The 13957-nt window shown below is 40.8% G+C and overlaps 1 protein-coding gene across 1 annotated transcript in view; it reads right to left on the bottom strand.

The window, feature by feature from the left end:
• Positions 1-342: 342 nt before the first annotated feature.
• Positions 343-13957, bottom strand: part of UVSSA (UV stimulated scaffold protein A) — a 53069-nt gene continuing 39454 nt past the window's right edge. Inside the window, exons 10-13 of the mRNA XM_050338346.1 lie at positions 12937-13120; positions 11977-12088; positions 7245-7428; positions 343-3465 (exon numbers count right to left, since the gene is read on the bottom strand). Of these exons, the coding sequence (XP_050194303.1) occupies positions 3372-3465; positions 7245-7428; positions 11977-12088; positions 12937-13120 (574 nt within the window). The 3' untranslated portion in view covers positions 343-3371. The remainder of the gene's footprint in view (positions 3466-7244; positions 7429-11976; positions 12089-12936; positions 13121-13957) is intronic.

Raw genomic sequence — 13957 nt, 5'->3', positions numbered from 1 at the left:
ATACATGCCACAGCCTTTTTCCTTCCAGCCTTTCACTTCCCAGATGCAACCATACTCTCAGGTAAGAGAATAACCACGGAGAAGTCTTTGCTTTCGCTTCCTGTTTTACCACTGAAACAGCCCTACTTAAAAAAGGATGACTCAGATGCATCAGCACAGCTCACAAATCCCTTTGGACACACAGTGTTTAACCTCCATTACAACTGTTCACCTTAACAACACTCCAAGGGCAGAATCACCCCAAGGTGTTCAGGTACCTGGGAATCGCACGCAGCATCCCCAGTGGGCAGAAGTACAATTGCAGAGGTGTCCGAGTCAGAAAGACAAAACCACACACAGAGATTATGTGAATGAAACTTGCATTTATTTTTTTTTCCCCAGAAGTCCTGAGCACAGGATTAGAAAGTCCCAGCAGAAATGCTGCACAATCAGTTGAGCAATTAAGACATTTGCAGAACTAGAGAGCCCAGAGACCTCAAATCTGTAAACTGCTGTTAAGTAAAGTGACACACAAGAAGTGTCATGTATCTAAAAAGTAGATTGCTCTGTTTCGAACTTAAAAGGATTTCTATTTAGTGAAGGTAAACTGGATCTTTGGAGATTGATGCCTTTTTTTTTCCCTCCAGCTACACCCAGGAAGAGGAGAAAGGTCCCCCAAACCCTGTGAATTGTGTCTGACCAGTTTAAATGAGAATGCTTAAGTGACAAATTCAAGACCTGTTGTGTGTGCTGAGTTGCTCTTGTAGACAAATAACTGGATTAAAAGAGGCAATAATTAACACAGGAGGGGAAGGGTTTGTCAAACACCAGATCAGGGGAAGATACCTGTTGGTAAGAGGCCAGGCTAAGGAAAAGGCAGTGCTACAGGGGATGTGTGATCAACACATTCTCCTATGAAGGGTCAGTGGTTTGTCTTGCTTCAAGGCAGAAAGAGGGAGAAAAAAGTTTGTATCCAACTGAGTATATTCCCTACCTGACAAGGGAAGTTCTCACAACAACAACAACAACAACACACAAACAAACAAACAAAAAGGCAGGAAAAGAAAAGCTTTAAAAAAAGCCATTGCTGGCCATCAACCTGGCCCAAAGTCCAGGTACCTGTGTCTGAGTCACTTGCAAGGAAACCTTAATTCTGCAAATTGTCCTTCTGCATGGAAGAGGCACTCGAGGAAAACACCTTTCCTTTGGGCATGTGTGCTTCTAATAAGGAAAGGTGGAAAGCACAGAGTGACATGACAGGAACAGGTTTAACTGGCAGATTGGACAATTGACTCCAGAGAGGAAGTTTTAGCTCACAATTCTAGAACTGACATGACTGAGTAGCATCACAAAATCACAGAATGATTTGGGTTGGAAGGGACTTTAAAGATCATCTCGTTCCAACCCCCATGACGTGGGCAGGGACACCTTCCACTTGGCCAGGTTGCTCATAATGCAGCATTACTTCTTTTTTTTTTCCCCCTCTCAGACTTCTACCACTTGTTTCCAATCTCAGTCCCTGGGCTTTTTATGAAAGGCCCAAAATGGGAACTCCATGGGTTAAAGTGCATCTACTGTTTGCTGGCAACTTTCTAGTGCTGACATTTGTTGCCTGAACCTGCAAAGAAGGGTTAAGTGTCACTACAAAATACAAATTCCCCACTCTTGTCGCAGGGAGCAGAGAAAACAGAATTTATAATTGAACACCTTCAGCCTGTGCAGGCTTGAGAATCTCTGGAATAGTGGCACAATGACCCCTGTGGCTCTTTGGAATGTTAATCACCAAGTGACAGTTTCTTTTGGACTGTCTGGGGATCCAAGCATCCAATGACCAAGATTACATTCAAATGTGTGGGATTTTGTTGGTGGTGGTTTTGTGTGGTCTTTTTTTTCCTGTGTGACTTTCTTCTTAATAAGAAATCAAATCAATTCAGAAGGTGATTCAACTGACTTGATGATGAACTTGGTTTGTCCTTGCTTACATTTTCACCTGAAGTCTTCACTGCTGCATTAGCAAGATTCATAACAGAAGTGGCTTTGCTTTCCAGTGCAGTAAATAATATTTGAAATTCTGGCTTTTTATTATTTTCAGTAGTTCAGAAGTACATCAACCTGTGCTAAAGAACAAAATGTCTTCCAAACTGCAGAGCTTTTGCAAGATAAACTACCAAGATTCAGCATTAATTGCTTTATAAGCAATACCTGTGCAAGTCAGAAGGTATTTGGCAGAACTGTAAATTAGCTTCTGTCTGAGGTGGCTAGAAACTACATTGAGTTGTTAAATTTTTCTCATTTTTAATTCTTATAATCTGCATGAAGAAACACCTCCAACAGGTGAGTGACTAAGACAGAGCTACAGAACCCATTCCATTTTGTATTCAGTATTTCATTGAGAACTTGCAGTTCACTTTGAAATTGATTTTCAAACATTGTCCCTCTGGTTCTCTGGATTTCCTTCCCCCACAAAGCTGTGTGAAATCTTGCAAGAGCACAGCTGGTCAGTGTTTCATTCGTTCTCCTTAAGACACAACTAGAGGCAGCAAAGCAAGTTTGGCAGTTCTGGTTAAGGACCCAGCCAAGAACTACAATCCACACTGGATCCCGCTGCCTTTTTAAACTTCACACTTTCACTTCATGCTTTGTTGATAGCAGGTAAACTGGAGCACATTCTGCGTATTTCTACAGACTTTCACAACATGCCTTCCAGGAGTGGTTCTGAAAGATACCGGGACGTGACCCTGGGAAGACAAGAAGCAGCCCAGGATGACCTTGTCACTTCAGCTCTTCCCTTTGTGCCACAGCCACCACGTTTGAATTAGCTCCTGGATTTCAGTTTGAAATGAGCTGCAAGACATTTGGATTTTTTCAGTGTGTACACAAGAGGTTTTTAGAGGTACTGCAGGAACCACTGTGCTGCTTGCTGTGGCACATAATCTAGAAGAGCAGGTTGAGCAAACACTCTGTGCATTGCCATCTGTGGTAGAAATCTAACTGGTTTTAAGTATTTTGTTTTTTTTTTTCCTGGAGGCATGAAAGTGGAGGCAAATTAAACACATATGCTGGCAAAAGGAAGTATAAATTACAGGAGTCCCGTAGGAAGGAAAAAAAACCAAACCCCAAAATCTGAAAATTTTACCCAGAGAATGTACAAGTCACAAAACATCTCTATTTCATGTACAGTTCAAATAATTATCAACTTGTTGAATGCATTCCATTCCATACCATCCCATCTTGGCCAAAATTAATGTTCATTATCAAATAAGTTAAAATTGCAAACAATTTCAGAACGACCCCTGTGAAAATGTGCCTTGCACAGTATTTTAGTATAAATACAAATATCTTTGATCAAGGTTTTTTTGCAGTTGCACTCAAGAGCAAAGATGATCAACAATTTAATTCAGTGCATAATTAAACTGGTTGGCAAACTTCTCGTGCTTCCTTTGGTCCACCCGGTTCATGGCTTTCACGACCCGTTTCATGGCACCTCTGAAAGAGAAACAACAAAAAAATAACAATTATATTGAGTCTGTGCAATCTCAGAGAATGTTTATGAATGCTGTGGGGAAAAAAAGAAAAGAACTATGATTAATCACTAGCAGGCTTCTGAACACGGCATTGATGAGGCTGAACAAATTTGTCTTGTTAACTAAATTAGCTGCAGCAGTATAAATAGTTTAATTCAGCAATGATTTTATTAACAGGAGTAAACAAATTCAAGTCTTTCAGTTTAATGGCTGTGCCTTCCATCCTCCCAGCATTATTTCTGATAGCCACACACAGCAAGTTTGATCTTCAAATGAACCTAACTGCTCTCAGGGAAATAATAACTGAAAGTACCTAACAGGATCTTAAAAAACTAATACTCAGAAACCCTTATGGAATCCAACCCTCAGTCTAGAATGTTTGTGTGAGGAAAGGGTTTGCTGTTCACTTCAGGTAACTTCATTTAGCTAAATTCATTTAGCAACTTTCACAGGTTACTAAGAGCCTGTTTGATCAGATGTGGGCCAAGTTAAGACTCTTTTGCTCACACCCAGCAGCATCCCCATTTCTGAGCAGCAGCTTTTAATCCACAAGCACAACTCTAGTTTGGGAAGACACCAGACAGTTTTGTGTATCTCCAGGCAGAGAGAGAGGCTACTGCTGCAGAAGTTAAGAGCCTGGAGTTTAGACAGTCAGGACAATGTGTCCAATATCTTATATAAAGTGGGAATGGGATCTCTGCTGCCTCAGGACGGGCAACCATTCAAGCCCTCTGCAGTGCCTGCTGTGCTTGAAGAAGGCTCTGGAATGTTCTTCATATTAAAAAAGGAAATGAAGGAATGAACTTCGGAGCTGTTATGCTTTCTGTTGCTCCTAAAATCAGTGAGGGCTTGCCCCCTTGTTGCTGCTCTATTTGCTGCCATTGTTTCCTCCCAGTAAAGGTGGTGCCCAGAGATTTCTTTTGGGAGGGACTGCTCTACTTCTCAACTGGGTAAGTGGGGAAACTTCTTTTTTCCCCTCCACAAACCTTGGAGTGGAGATCACACAGCTGAGATTTTGAGGGTGAGGAAAAATGATGCCTAGACAGCATGAATAGAAGATTGTCATAAAAGGCACAGAGAGAGCAGGTCTGTATGTCCTCTAACTGGTAAGGCAGAGGAATGGGTTCACAAATCCAGAGGGGTAAGACAGCAATAAAAAGAGGCAGCAGAAGCAGTCAAGAGAATGCTCTGTTGTGAATATCTGCCCCCTCAGAAACTCTGAGCAGCTGTTGTGCACAGCTGAGTGCATCTTGCCTTGTTCTTGCCTGGATTCTTTTTACTGGTGACTTCAGTTGCCTCGGGAACAAAAGCTCAGCAATCTGAGGCTGATACTTGCAGGTGTGCTCAGATGTCACCCTGCCTCTATTCATGAAGGAATTTATCTCCTAACACATCTCCAGGTAAAGACTTGGATGCTCTGCCGACGTGGGAGGCAGAGCAGCCACAGGCTTGGTTTGAGGGACTCTGTCCCACTGAAGAACGTGGGAGGGTCCGATGTCTCCTTGGATTCCTACACCAGAAAGGCAGTTGGCAAGTTCCATCACACAAAGCGGATGGTTTCAAGTCCAGTGCTGCCAGACTCTATTTTGTCACAGCCTGCCTTTATCACTTCTGAGGACATCACAAGCTGTGCAGTAAAATGAAGACAAGATGTGCAGCTGGTAGTGTGCCCCAGCCCTTTTCAGGATCCTCCAGGATCCTCCAGGCTGTTCCAGTTCTGCTCCCATGGTTATCTCCAAGAGAAGCTGATTTCAGTTTTGGCCAACTGCTCTCTGTATCAGCTTCATTTCAAAAGCCATTTTGAAACATCTGACAGCAGAGGTTTCTCCTTAATAACACTCTAAATGGTGGGATTAAAGATTTTTCCCAGCAGCAGCTGCAATGAAAACCAACATTCTGAAAAAACACCTCAGGAGAGGTATACTTTTAACAAAATTCTGCCAATTAAAGTTACCAGAGTAAGGAAAATGTGGTCATGGTTTTGCACTTCAAATATTACCTAATTGGTAGGAGAAAAGTGAGCCTTTAGCAGTGCAGAGTGGCCTTGACACTTTCATGTCAGGTAGGTTTTACATTAGCACCACTGGATTGTGCGATACTGTAAATGAAATGAGATCCCACTTTGATGATCTGTGTGCAATTTCACTTAGCTTTATTGGCAGACTGGAGCCTGGGTTTATCACCTATACATTTCAAGTAATTTGGGGTTGTTATAAGGAGCCAAGGTTATCATCTTGTTTAGTGCTGCAAAGCATGAAACCTATTAAAAACATGACAGGTTTGATTCCCTATGCCTGGCACTAACACACACTCAAAATCATTAGCACAAGCCACAGTAAAGCACGATATGGAATTCTGATCATTAGAACTGTAGGCCTCTGAGTTCTAAGACCAGGTGACATGAGAATTTCACAGAAAATGTGGTATTTCCATACCTGAAAGCAATGTGGATTTCGCTTTGTTATTATAACCATTACATCAGAAAAGGGAAAATAAAAGATTTTAAACAAATATTGTGCCTTGGATGCTGTTCAACTCACCCAGTATGTTTAGGGAATAACCCATCATTAATGATTTTGTAATAAGAATTTTGCTTTTTTGATTTGACAACTTTTCACTATCCTTTGACTACTTCATTTTTGACATGTGAAACTCTTAAAAAAGTTGCAGCTCCTTCCCACCTGATAAAGACCAGAGCTTGCTCAGGCAAATTTATGTTGCAGCCACATCTGAGCAAGAACAGACATCAGAAATGGCACAACAGAGCGGACACATGGAGCTACTGTACTTTCTAAAGCCTGTTTAGTGATGGTTGGTTGGCTCCACATCCCCTGAGCTGGTGTGCCTGCTATAAAATGAACTCATCTGTGTCTGTGTAAGTCCTGGGCACACCTTGGTTTGACATGGGGGGAAAGGGTCATGTACAGAAACAGCACCATGGAGGGCACAATACTGTGCCCACATGTCTCTGGTTCAGGGAATGATCATCTCCAAACTCTTCTCAGTAAGGGAGGAGGAAGGTGCAATGGCAGTGTGACACTGAATAACACACAGGACGGATCCCTGTGTGTCCACACTGGACTGGAAGGTTCTGCATGAGGCCCAACTGGCCATTCAGCATAGCCAGGAGTGGGAGAAAGGAAGCCCAGCAGTACTTAAAACTTTGGGAAGTCTCTGAGCACACACCAGAGGCTTGAGGGCAACTGCCAAGACACTGCTACACACCAAAAGCCAAGGGGTTTTGATGGATTCTTTTATTAACTGAAGTTCTGCTAAGGTCAGTCCATCTTGGGCTTTCAAAAGGAAAAACTTTATTTTCCCTCCACCTACACCACTACAGCAGGTCTGATGCTGTAAGTTGTGTCACTCTGAACACATCGTCTTCTTTCCAGCTCCAGTAGTGTTTGCACACATAAAGCAGCATCCATTTGATTAATAAATGATCATCCAGAGCAGTCAACCCAGCCATTAAAGGATTAAAAAAAAATTGAGAAAGGATGAAAAAAATCTTCCATAGGGAAATTTTGTAAATTAGCTGCAAACCATTCTCAAAGAAATGGTTTCTCTCTTAGTCATCAGTACCTGCTATTCTTTACCCTCCAGACATATGGAAGATATTCCTGCTCTGCAGTCAGACAAGAAAGCTGTTTAGTAAGTGCATGTTAATGCAGAAACAGAAAATAGTGTTGAAGCAAACAGAAACAGTCATTTAACAGGCTTCAGAGAACACAAGCATCTTACTTATTGAAGACTTTCTTCTCAAGCCGGGACCGAGAAGTGTTCGCCTGTTGCTTCAGGTCTGTCAGATTTGGGTATTTTTTCTTCTTCCCTTGCTTCTTCTGTCCTTTTCCATTATTTTTAGAGGAACCAAGATCCAGTCCTGTAGCAGCTTCAACTTCCCTCATGAATTCTGGATCTCTCCACTCTGTTAAAAAGACAAAGTATGGGCTTTGAAACAACAAACCCTGGGAGGATTTGCAGTTCCTAAGGAACAGGTTCTTGTCACCACCGGGCAAAGGCAGAGTGACTGTGCTCTAAGTTACATACACAAGGCAAGGGGAGGATAAAGGAGTTGGCCAAAATGACAGATCTTGATGAAAAAGCCCTGCCAGTCTGGGGTTAGTATCTATTATTGGCTGTTGTAGGTTAAACTGTTCTGTAAGAAAACTTAAAACAAGTTATAGCAGTTCTGTAGTAGCAAAATTCCAAGGAAAATACTCCATGTAGGAGAGGTGACATAAACAGAGTGATTATTATTTGGAAATTGAAAATGTCAACGATGTAGCTGAGGAACTAAAAAAAAAACCCTAAAAAAAAGGAAATATGTCAACTTTTGAGCAGAGTAGGGGTGACAACATTGTGACTTTTCTTGCATTAATAATATGTGCTTTAAAACATGAACTGGAATAAAATTCTTGAATAGGACAACACAACCCTGTTTCCATGAGCCCCATTTTGCATCTAAAAAAGATTCTACTTTCTAAGCATCCCACATTTCCTCAGTTTAATTATCTAAATCAAGTTTCTTCTCTTGACAATGGCACAAGTTAATTTATCTGATCAAAACCTGTTTTACAGTTTTATCAAAAACTTAATGCTTCAGGATCCAGCTACACACTGTAAATGGATTCTGATCCTAGATGCCACCATGGGAAAAAGCATGAACAATTTAGACTGTAAACTCTTTGAGGAAGCCATGGTCTTTCACCTTTAGTGTAGAGTCTTGTGCATCAGAACAAGGTAACGAAGTAAAAATGTGGCTGGAGGATGGACATCTGCGAGGGGGAAACTCAGGAAAATGGCATTGAATTGTAAAGACTTTGAGTACATGGGTTGGAAAAAAAAATGTAGGAAGTACCACTTCAAGGAGAACATGGACCAAATTCAGCATAATCCGTATTTTAACAACAGGAATTGCCAGTCATTCATCATAGTTTCCTGCACATTTGTCAGCCTCCAGAAACTGTAAACAAAAAGTCTACTATCTTTATTTAACATCATTGTAGATGTTAAATATAGAAAAATAAACAGTCCTAAAGGACTACACGATTTCTTTTATACACCAAGATGGTCGCTGAGTGTGACAAACCCCACTAACAACATTTCAGGAAGGCCAGAGGCAATGTCCTCACTTAAGAACACGGTGTTAAGGAATACCAGAGCAGTTTTCCAAGGAAAAGTTAGATTTAACCTACTATAGGACTGATTAAAATCCAACACACCAAAAAGCACGAGGAAAACGAAGCTGTTCCAAGAGCTGAGCAGAAGAGGTAAAAAGGGAGAAAACAGAACACGTAAACTTGATAGATCATAAGACCTCAGAGACTTTTTTTTTTTCTCTTTTTTTTTTTTTTTTTGAAGTGAAGGAATACAGAACAGCACAATTCAGATACAGGAACGATTAATCCAAGATTAAGGAAAACTGTCTAAACAGTTTATCTCCCAGTAATAAGAAGGCGTCACAGTTTAGGAACCCCGTGAATGGAGCAATTGTTTAAACACAACGAAAAAATGCCGGCATCCAGTAGAGATGAAATGAGCATTTGAGTAAAATGAAGGAGCAATTTAAAAGCTTTTGAGAAAAATCAATAGAATGCCAGGGAAGAGCAGGCTTTTTGAGCATTGATGGGCCCCTAAAGCTCTTCATACATTGTTACTGAGTTTAGCAGCAGGGAAAAGAAAATTACACAGTTTGCAAGGGTAGGCGGGAATCAATACTGTAGTTAGTAAAGAGATGCTATTTCACATCTGAGTGGCCAGCGGCCTGCCTGCACCAGCCTGTCCTGATACCTGTTTGTTAACAAGTCACTAAGGGCTGAAAAACCAGATACTCTTCAGGGTTGACACAAAAAATAGGCACTTAATTTGCTCCTGTGTGCGAACTATTGGAAAAGGATGAACGCTGCAGATTAGCGGGTCAGCGTAATCCCGCCTGGTTCACTGTTTCAGGACTGCAGAGCCCAAAGCACCATTTTGTGGATATCAGCTAGAGTTTAAAATTTTACACTAAGATAAAAAAATGCTCCATAATAACAACGACAGTGTTGTCAAAACACAGTCATTCTCACACAAACTGCATTACTTTTATATAACTGTTTCCCCCTTTCAATGACACAAAGATAAAAATAAGCCTACCACTCAGTAGGAAAGAGATACAGGAAGAATTTTGGTGCAATTTACCCCCACAATTGATCCCCAAATTTTATTATTTTTCAACATTTTTCGAACTGTCATAATTAATAAATGTTGTTGTCAATCAATAAGACCAAAGGACTAACTGTACACTTGCATATTTTTCGTAGCAACACTGCTAAGACTTGCTTCAAGATCTTTCTAACAAAAAAAAACCCAAACCCCAAAACCCAAACATCAGAGCAAACCAACCAAACACACCCCTCTAAACCACAAGCCCCAAGCAAAGTAAAAAACATTTTCAAAGGTTGATGAAAATATTATAAAGCAAATATAAAACCAGCGAGGCACAAGGAAAAAAGAAAGCAACAAAAAGCAACAAAAATAAAAAGTATTTAGTGACATCTGGTATACGTGTGGCTTTAGAAACCTGGAAGGTTTTGTCCAGTAAATTAAGTGCCACAGCTTGTGCAGTATTTCCCCAGCCAGACGGGATGGACCTTTGTGTGACATCTCAGCTTAACAACCACACTCAATAATGCAATGCCAACACTGGTTTGGGACTAACATACACATCCTTGTGGGCCAGAGGTGAGAAGCCTCTAACACCACCGAGCTGACACTGTAACAAAAATAAATACTATGTCTAGCCTTAAGCAATAGCAATTTCACAGGGAAAAAAAAAGAATCAATATTTTTCAGTGCAAGTGGTTTTTATACCAGAGTATTAGTTTCTAGTTCGAGATCTCAAGTACACCTACTAGTTTAACTTGCTAGTTTTGGTCTGTCATAACTAAGCTGGGAACTTTCCTTTTCAACACAACATCCACACTCCTGCCCTGGTTTCGCTGTGACAGTCCAACAGTGTCCATGCTGTCGGCTGGGTGCCAGTTTAAAACACTTATTCCACCTGGACAGGGAGGGAAACTACCTGCAAAAGTAGCACTTTGACACCTGCAGATACCAGGTGGTGTTCAGTAACTGCTGCACTGGTGTGGTGCTGAAACACTCTCTCTTAAGTGAGAACTAACTCCTTCAAGGGAGTATTCTATAAGAAATTAAAATGCTAATGCTCACGGGTGAGTTTAATTAGAATGCAGAATACTTACCTAGAACAAATATCTTATAACAGAGAAAAGTAAGTCCTGCTGGAAGAAGGAAGATTAAAGAAAAGCTTCGAAAACAAATCTGTCCCCTCCAATTATACTCTATGTCTCTGCTGGATAGATCCCTCTCTCCTGTCTTCCTTTGCAATCTATCAACTTCCAGTGCCTTCCTGCTTGCAGTCCCCCAAGTATCTTCTGTCTATCATTAATGAGGTTTAGTTGTACTATTGCAAGAAAGTCTCTTGTTCTCCTTGGAAGTCTTCCTGCCCAGCTACTCACTGCCTGCTGTTTTTCTAATTCCCTGCGCTCCTTACCTAGCAGTCCAGAGCTGCACCCTGCCTAAAAATGCCCAAATAATAATCTTGGGGAAGGAAGAGCCTTCCCCTCTACACCTGAAAGCTGCAGCCAAGATGCAAGGAGAAGGCCATTAATTTTGTGGCCCATCCCCAGTTGGTTAAAATCAAAATCCAGAGTATTGCACAGCAACGTGTAAACAATTAGACAGCACAGCTCTGCTTGCTGCCTTCCTCAAGCCCATCACAAACACCCCTTTCAGAACTTCAGAATGGTTATAATGCCAATAAAGCAAAGGCCAAGGTGAGCACTTCTCTAGCTCAGAGGGTTTTCTAGCAATGCTGCACAGATGCACAGCATAACAAGGCCAAAAATTCTCCTTCTAAAACACAAGTGGTAAGTCAGTAGATACGGGAAATGTAGACTATGAGAGATATGAACAGATACAGCAAAAACAAGTTCCCGCATTGTGACAAAACATACACCTCTCCCAGTATTCGTGGGAACACAATGATCCCAATAAAATCATCATTATGTTGCATAAATCACCACTGCTAGGGAGCAGCAACATCAGGTGACTTCTTCTCAGAAGCACGGAACAGTTACTGTCAAGCATCTCCCAGGGAAAAGGTTTAATCATCCTTGATAAACATGCTCCTTAAAGACAAAGGCTATAACTTCTCTGGGTGAGCAGTGTTGGGAACATTACAGTAACTACTGGAAATAAAGCACAAGTGCAATGTTAACCTTGTTCTGTGTACACATGCATCCGTATTTGTCATATGAGTAAACACCACTGCAAATGAGCTGCAAATTAAAATCACCTGGAAAGTAAAGGGGAGAACGTGGTTAGGAGTGGAACAGGTAACAGCTATCTCCCACCTCTCCCTAATACTTTTTTAAATTCTATTGTTTTTTAGGATGCTATGCAGGACACAGACCTGGCTGGGCTGCTTGCTTCTCAAACCTCATCTTTTCTTCTCTGGCTCTGTCCTCTGCGTTCACAGGAACCCCAGAGTCATCCCGAGGAATTATCTTTCCATGGAAAGGGCACTTGAGAAAGAAAGAGGAAAAAAAAAAAAACAACAACAAGACTTTTGAATGAAAAGAAAATGCTTACATTTTATTCAACACAACATAAAGCTGGACACTGGAGCTGAGCAATGAAACTACGCTTGATTCCCAGTTCCCCTTAGAAACATCAGAATCCCATAAACATCATGTGTTTAATGTGTTCAGAATCTGAAAGAAATGAGCTCTTTTTCATACAAATATCCACTTTCAAGAGACCAGGTAGCACATCCTGTCAAGTCTGGGACTAGGGCACCAATGACGCATCATTTACGCTAATCCCATTTAAATTATTTCAGTGCATTCAGATCCTTCAATCTCAGATAATACAGGAAAAACAGGGATACTAGAAGTATTTAAGCAAAGTAGTTCTGCTCAACAAAACTTGAAATTTTGAGGCTGTGTAGAATTTACCTTTGATAAAACTCAATTTGTAAATAAAATTTCTTTGCCCCTCAAACACAGAAGTTTCCAAAACCAGTTAATATCAAATATGCCCCTAAATGAAGAAAAATTTTCAGAAAAAAAAAACAAACACCTGTTTCTGCCTTACTGCCAGGTACTCCTACAGCAAGTATAGTATAAATAAAATACAAATAATTTATACTGAATGCCAAAAACATTTAAGAGTTCTTTAAATGTTTACAGCTTCTTTACCAAAAGGCTGTTTCCCATAGGAAGCAAATATTAACAATGAACTTCTCCAGATGTGATGTTCTTCCACTCCCTTGAGCTATATTCACAATGTGAAACTAACTTTTATGTGTATGTTTTAAGGAGATCTCCTTCAGATACCACAGATCTTGGAAGTTATGTAACTCGATGCCTACCTTAATCCGATCTTGCCTTTCACACAGACTCCCATCAGGCATTGGTGCCCGACACTTGTGTTTCACCGGCTCAAACTTGCCAGCGAATGTTATATATCTAGTTTTTAACATTTCCGTTATTTCTTTATTTTCCACCTCTTCCTCTACTTCACTGGGTGCCCAAAATCGATGCTCAGATGTAAATCTGCGAAAATAACGAATGGAAATTATCCACAGAGTTGTAAGAAAGCACATAAAGATGCCAGTATCAACCTGTGCTAAACTCACAAGTGAAAGGAAGGGAAGCTTTATCAGCGAATTAAAAAATCCTCTATGACTCCACCAGTCTTTCTTATGACTCCTATATTATGAAGATGCTTTCAAAATATCACCAAAGTCCCTCTAGTATTGATTTCCTGTTTAACCTGCTAAGCTATTACAAGTCTGAGCTTTAGCTCATGATCAGACATCCAGAGTCAGTTATCTGATATCTGGATTCAGGGAATAACTTTGTAATTCTGTAGTGAACATTCTTCATAACAAAATACTTCTATGATTAAACACAAGACAGATCAAGGAGGAAACAGCTTGATCTTAACTGTACTCCTGCAGCAGCAGAGAAGCAGGAGCTGAAATCAGAGTGTGTTGCAATCCACTGAGATCAAGGGAAAGAGCAATCAGCTGAGCCTTATACAGAGTCTTTCTTCCAGGTTCTCCTTTACAGTGCCAGTAAGTATGAGAAATTATCAGGTGTTCCTCTAGGAAATTAGGCTAATCCATTGAAAATCTATTTTAAAATGAGACACCTTACCTATATTTACAGACACATATAGGCAGACAGACAGAGAAGATCAGTGCCGTGTCAGTGGACGTAGAGAGTGGGAGGGAAGGGCAGCAAGGACCCTTGAGTGATGTAGTATTGCCAAATTTTCTCAAGGGCGTTCATATAATTTCATTTTAGCCACGCTGAGCTGCCAATAGTCTGTAATGAGAAACAGGCAAACCCAGAGGGCAACTACCTGACTCATTTTAGTTGCTAATC

The sequence above is a fragment of the Myiozetetes cayanensis genome, unplaced genomic scaffold (genome assembly GCF_022539395.1).
Source record: "Myiozetetes cayanensis isolate MyiCay16 unplaced genomic scaffold, myiCay2020 scf7, whole genome shotgun sequence".
Classification (NCBI taxonomy): domain Eukaryota; kingdom Metazoa; phylum Chordata; class Aves; order Passeriformes; family Tyrannidae; genus Myiozetetes; species Myiozetetes cayanensis.
Note: the sequence above shows the minus strand (reverse complement) of the source record. Positions and strands in the feature narration are given on the sequence as shown.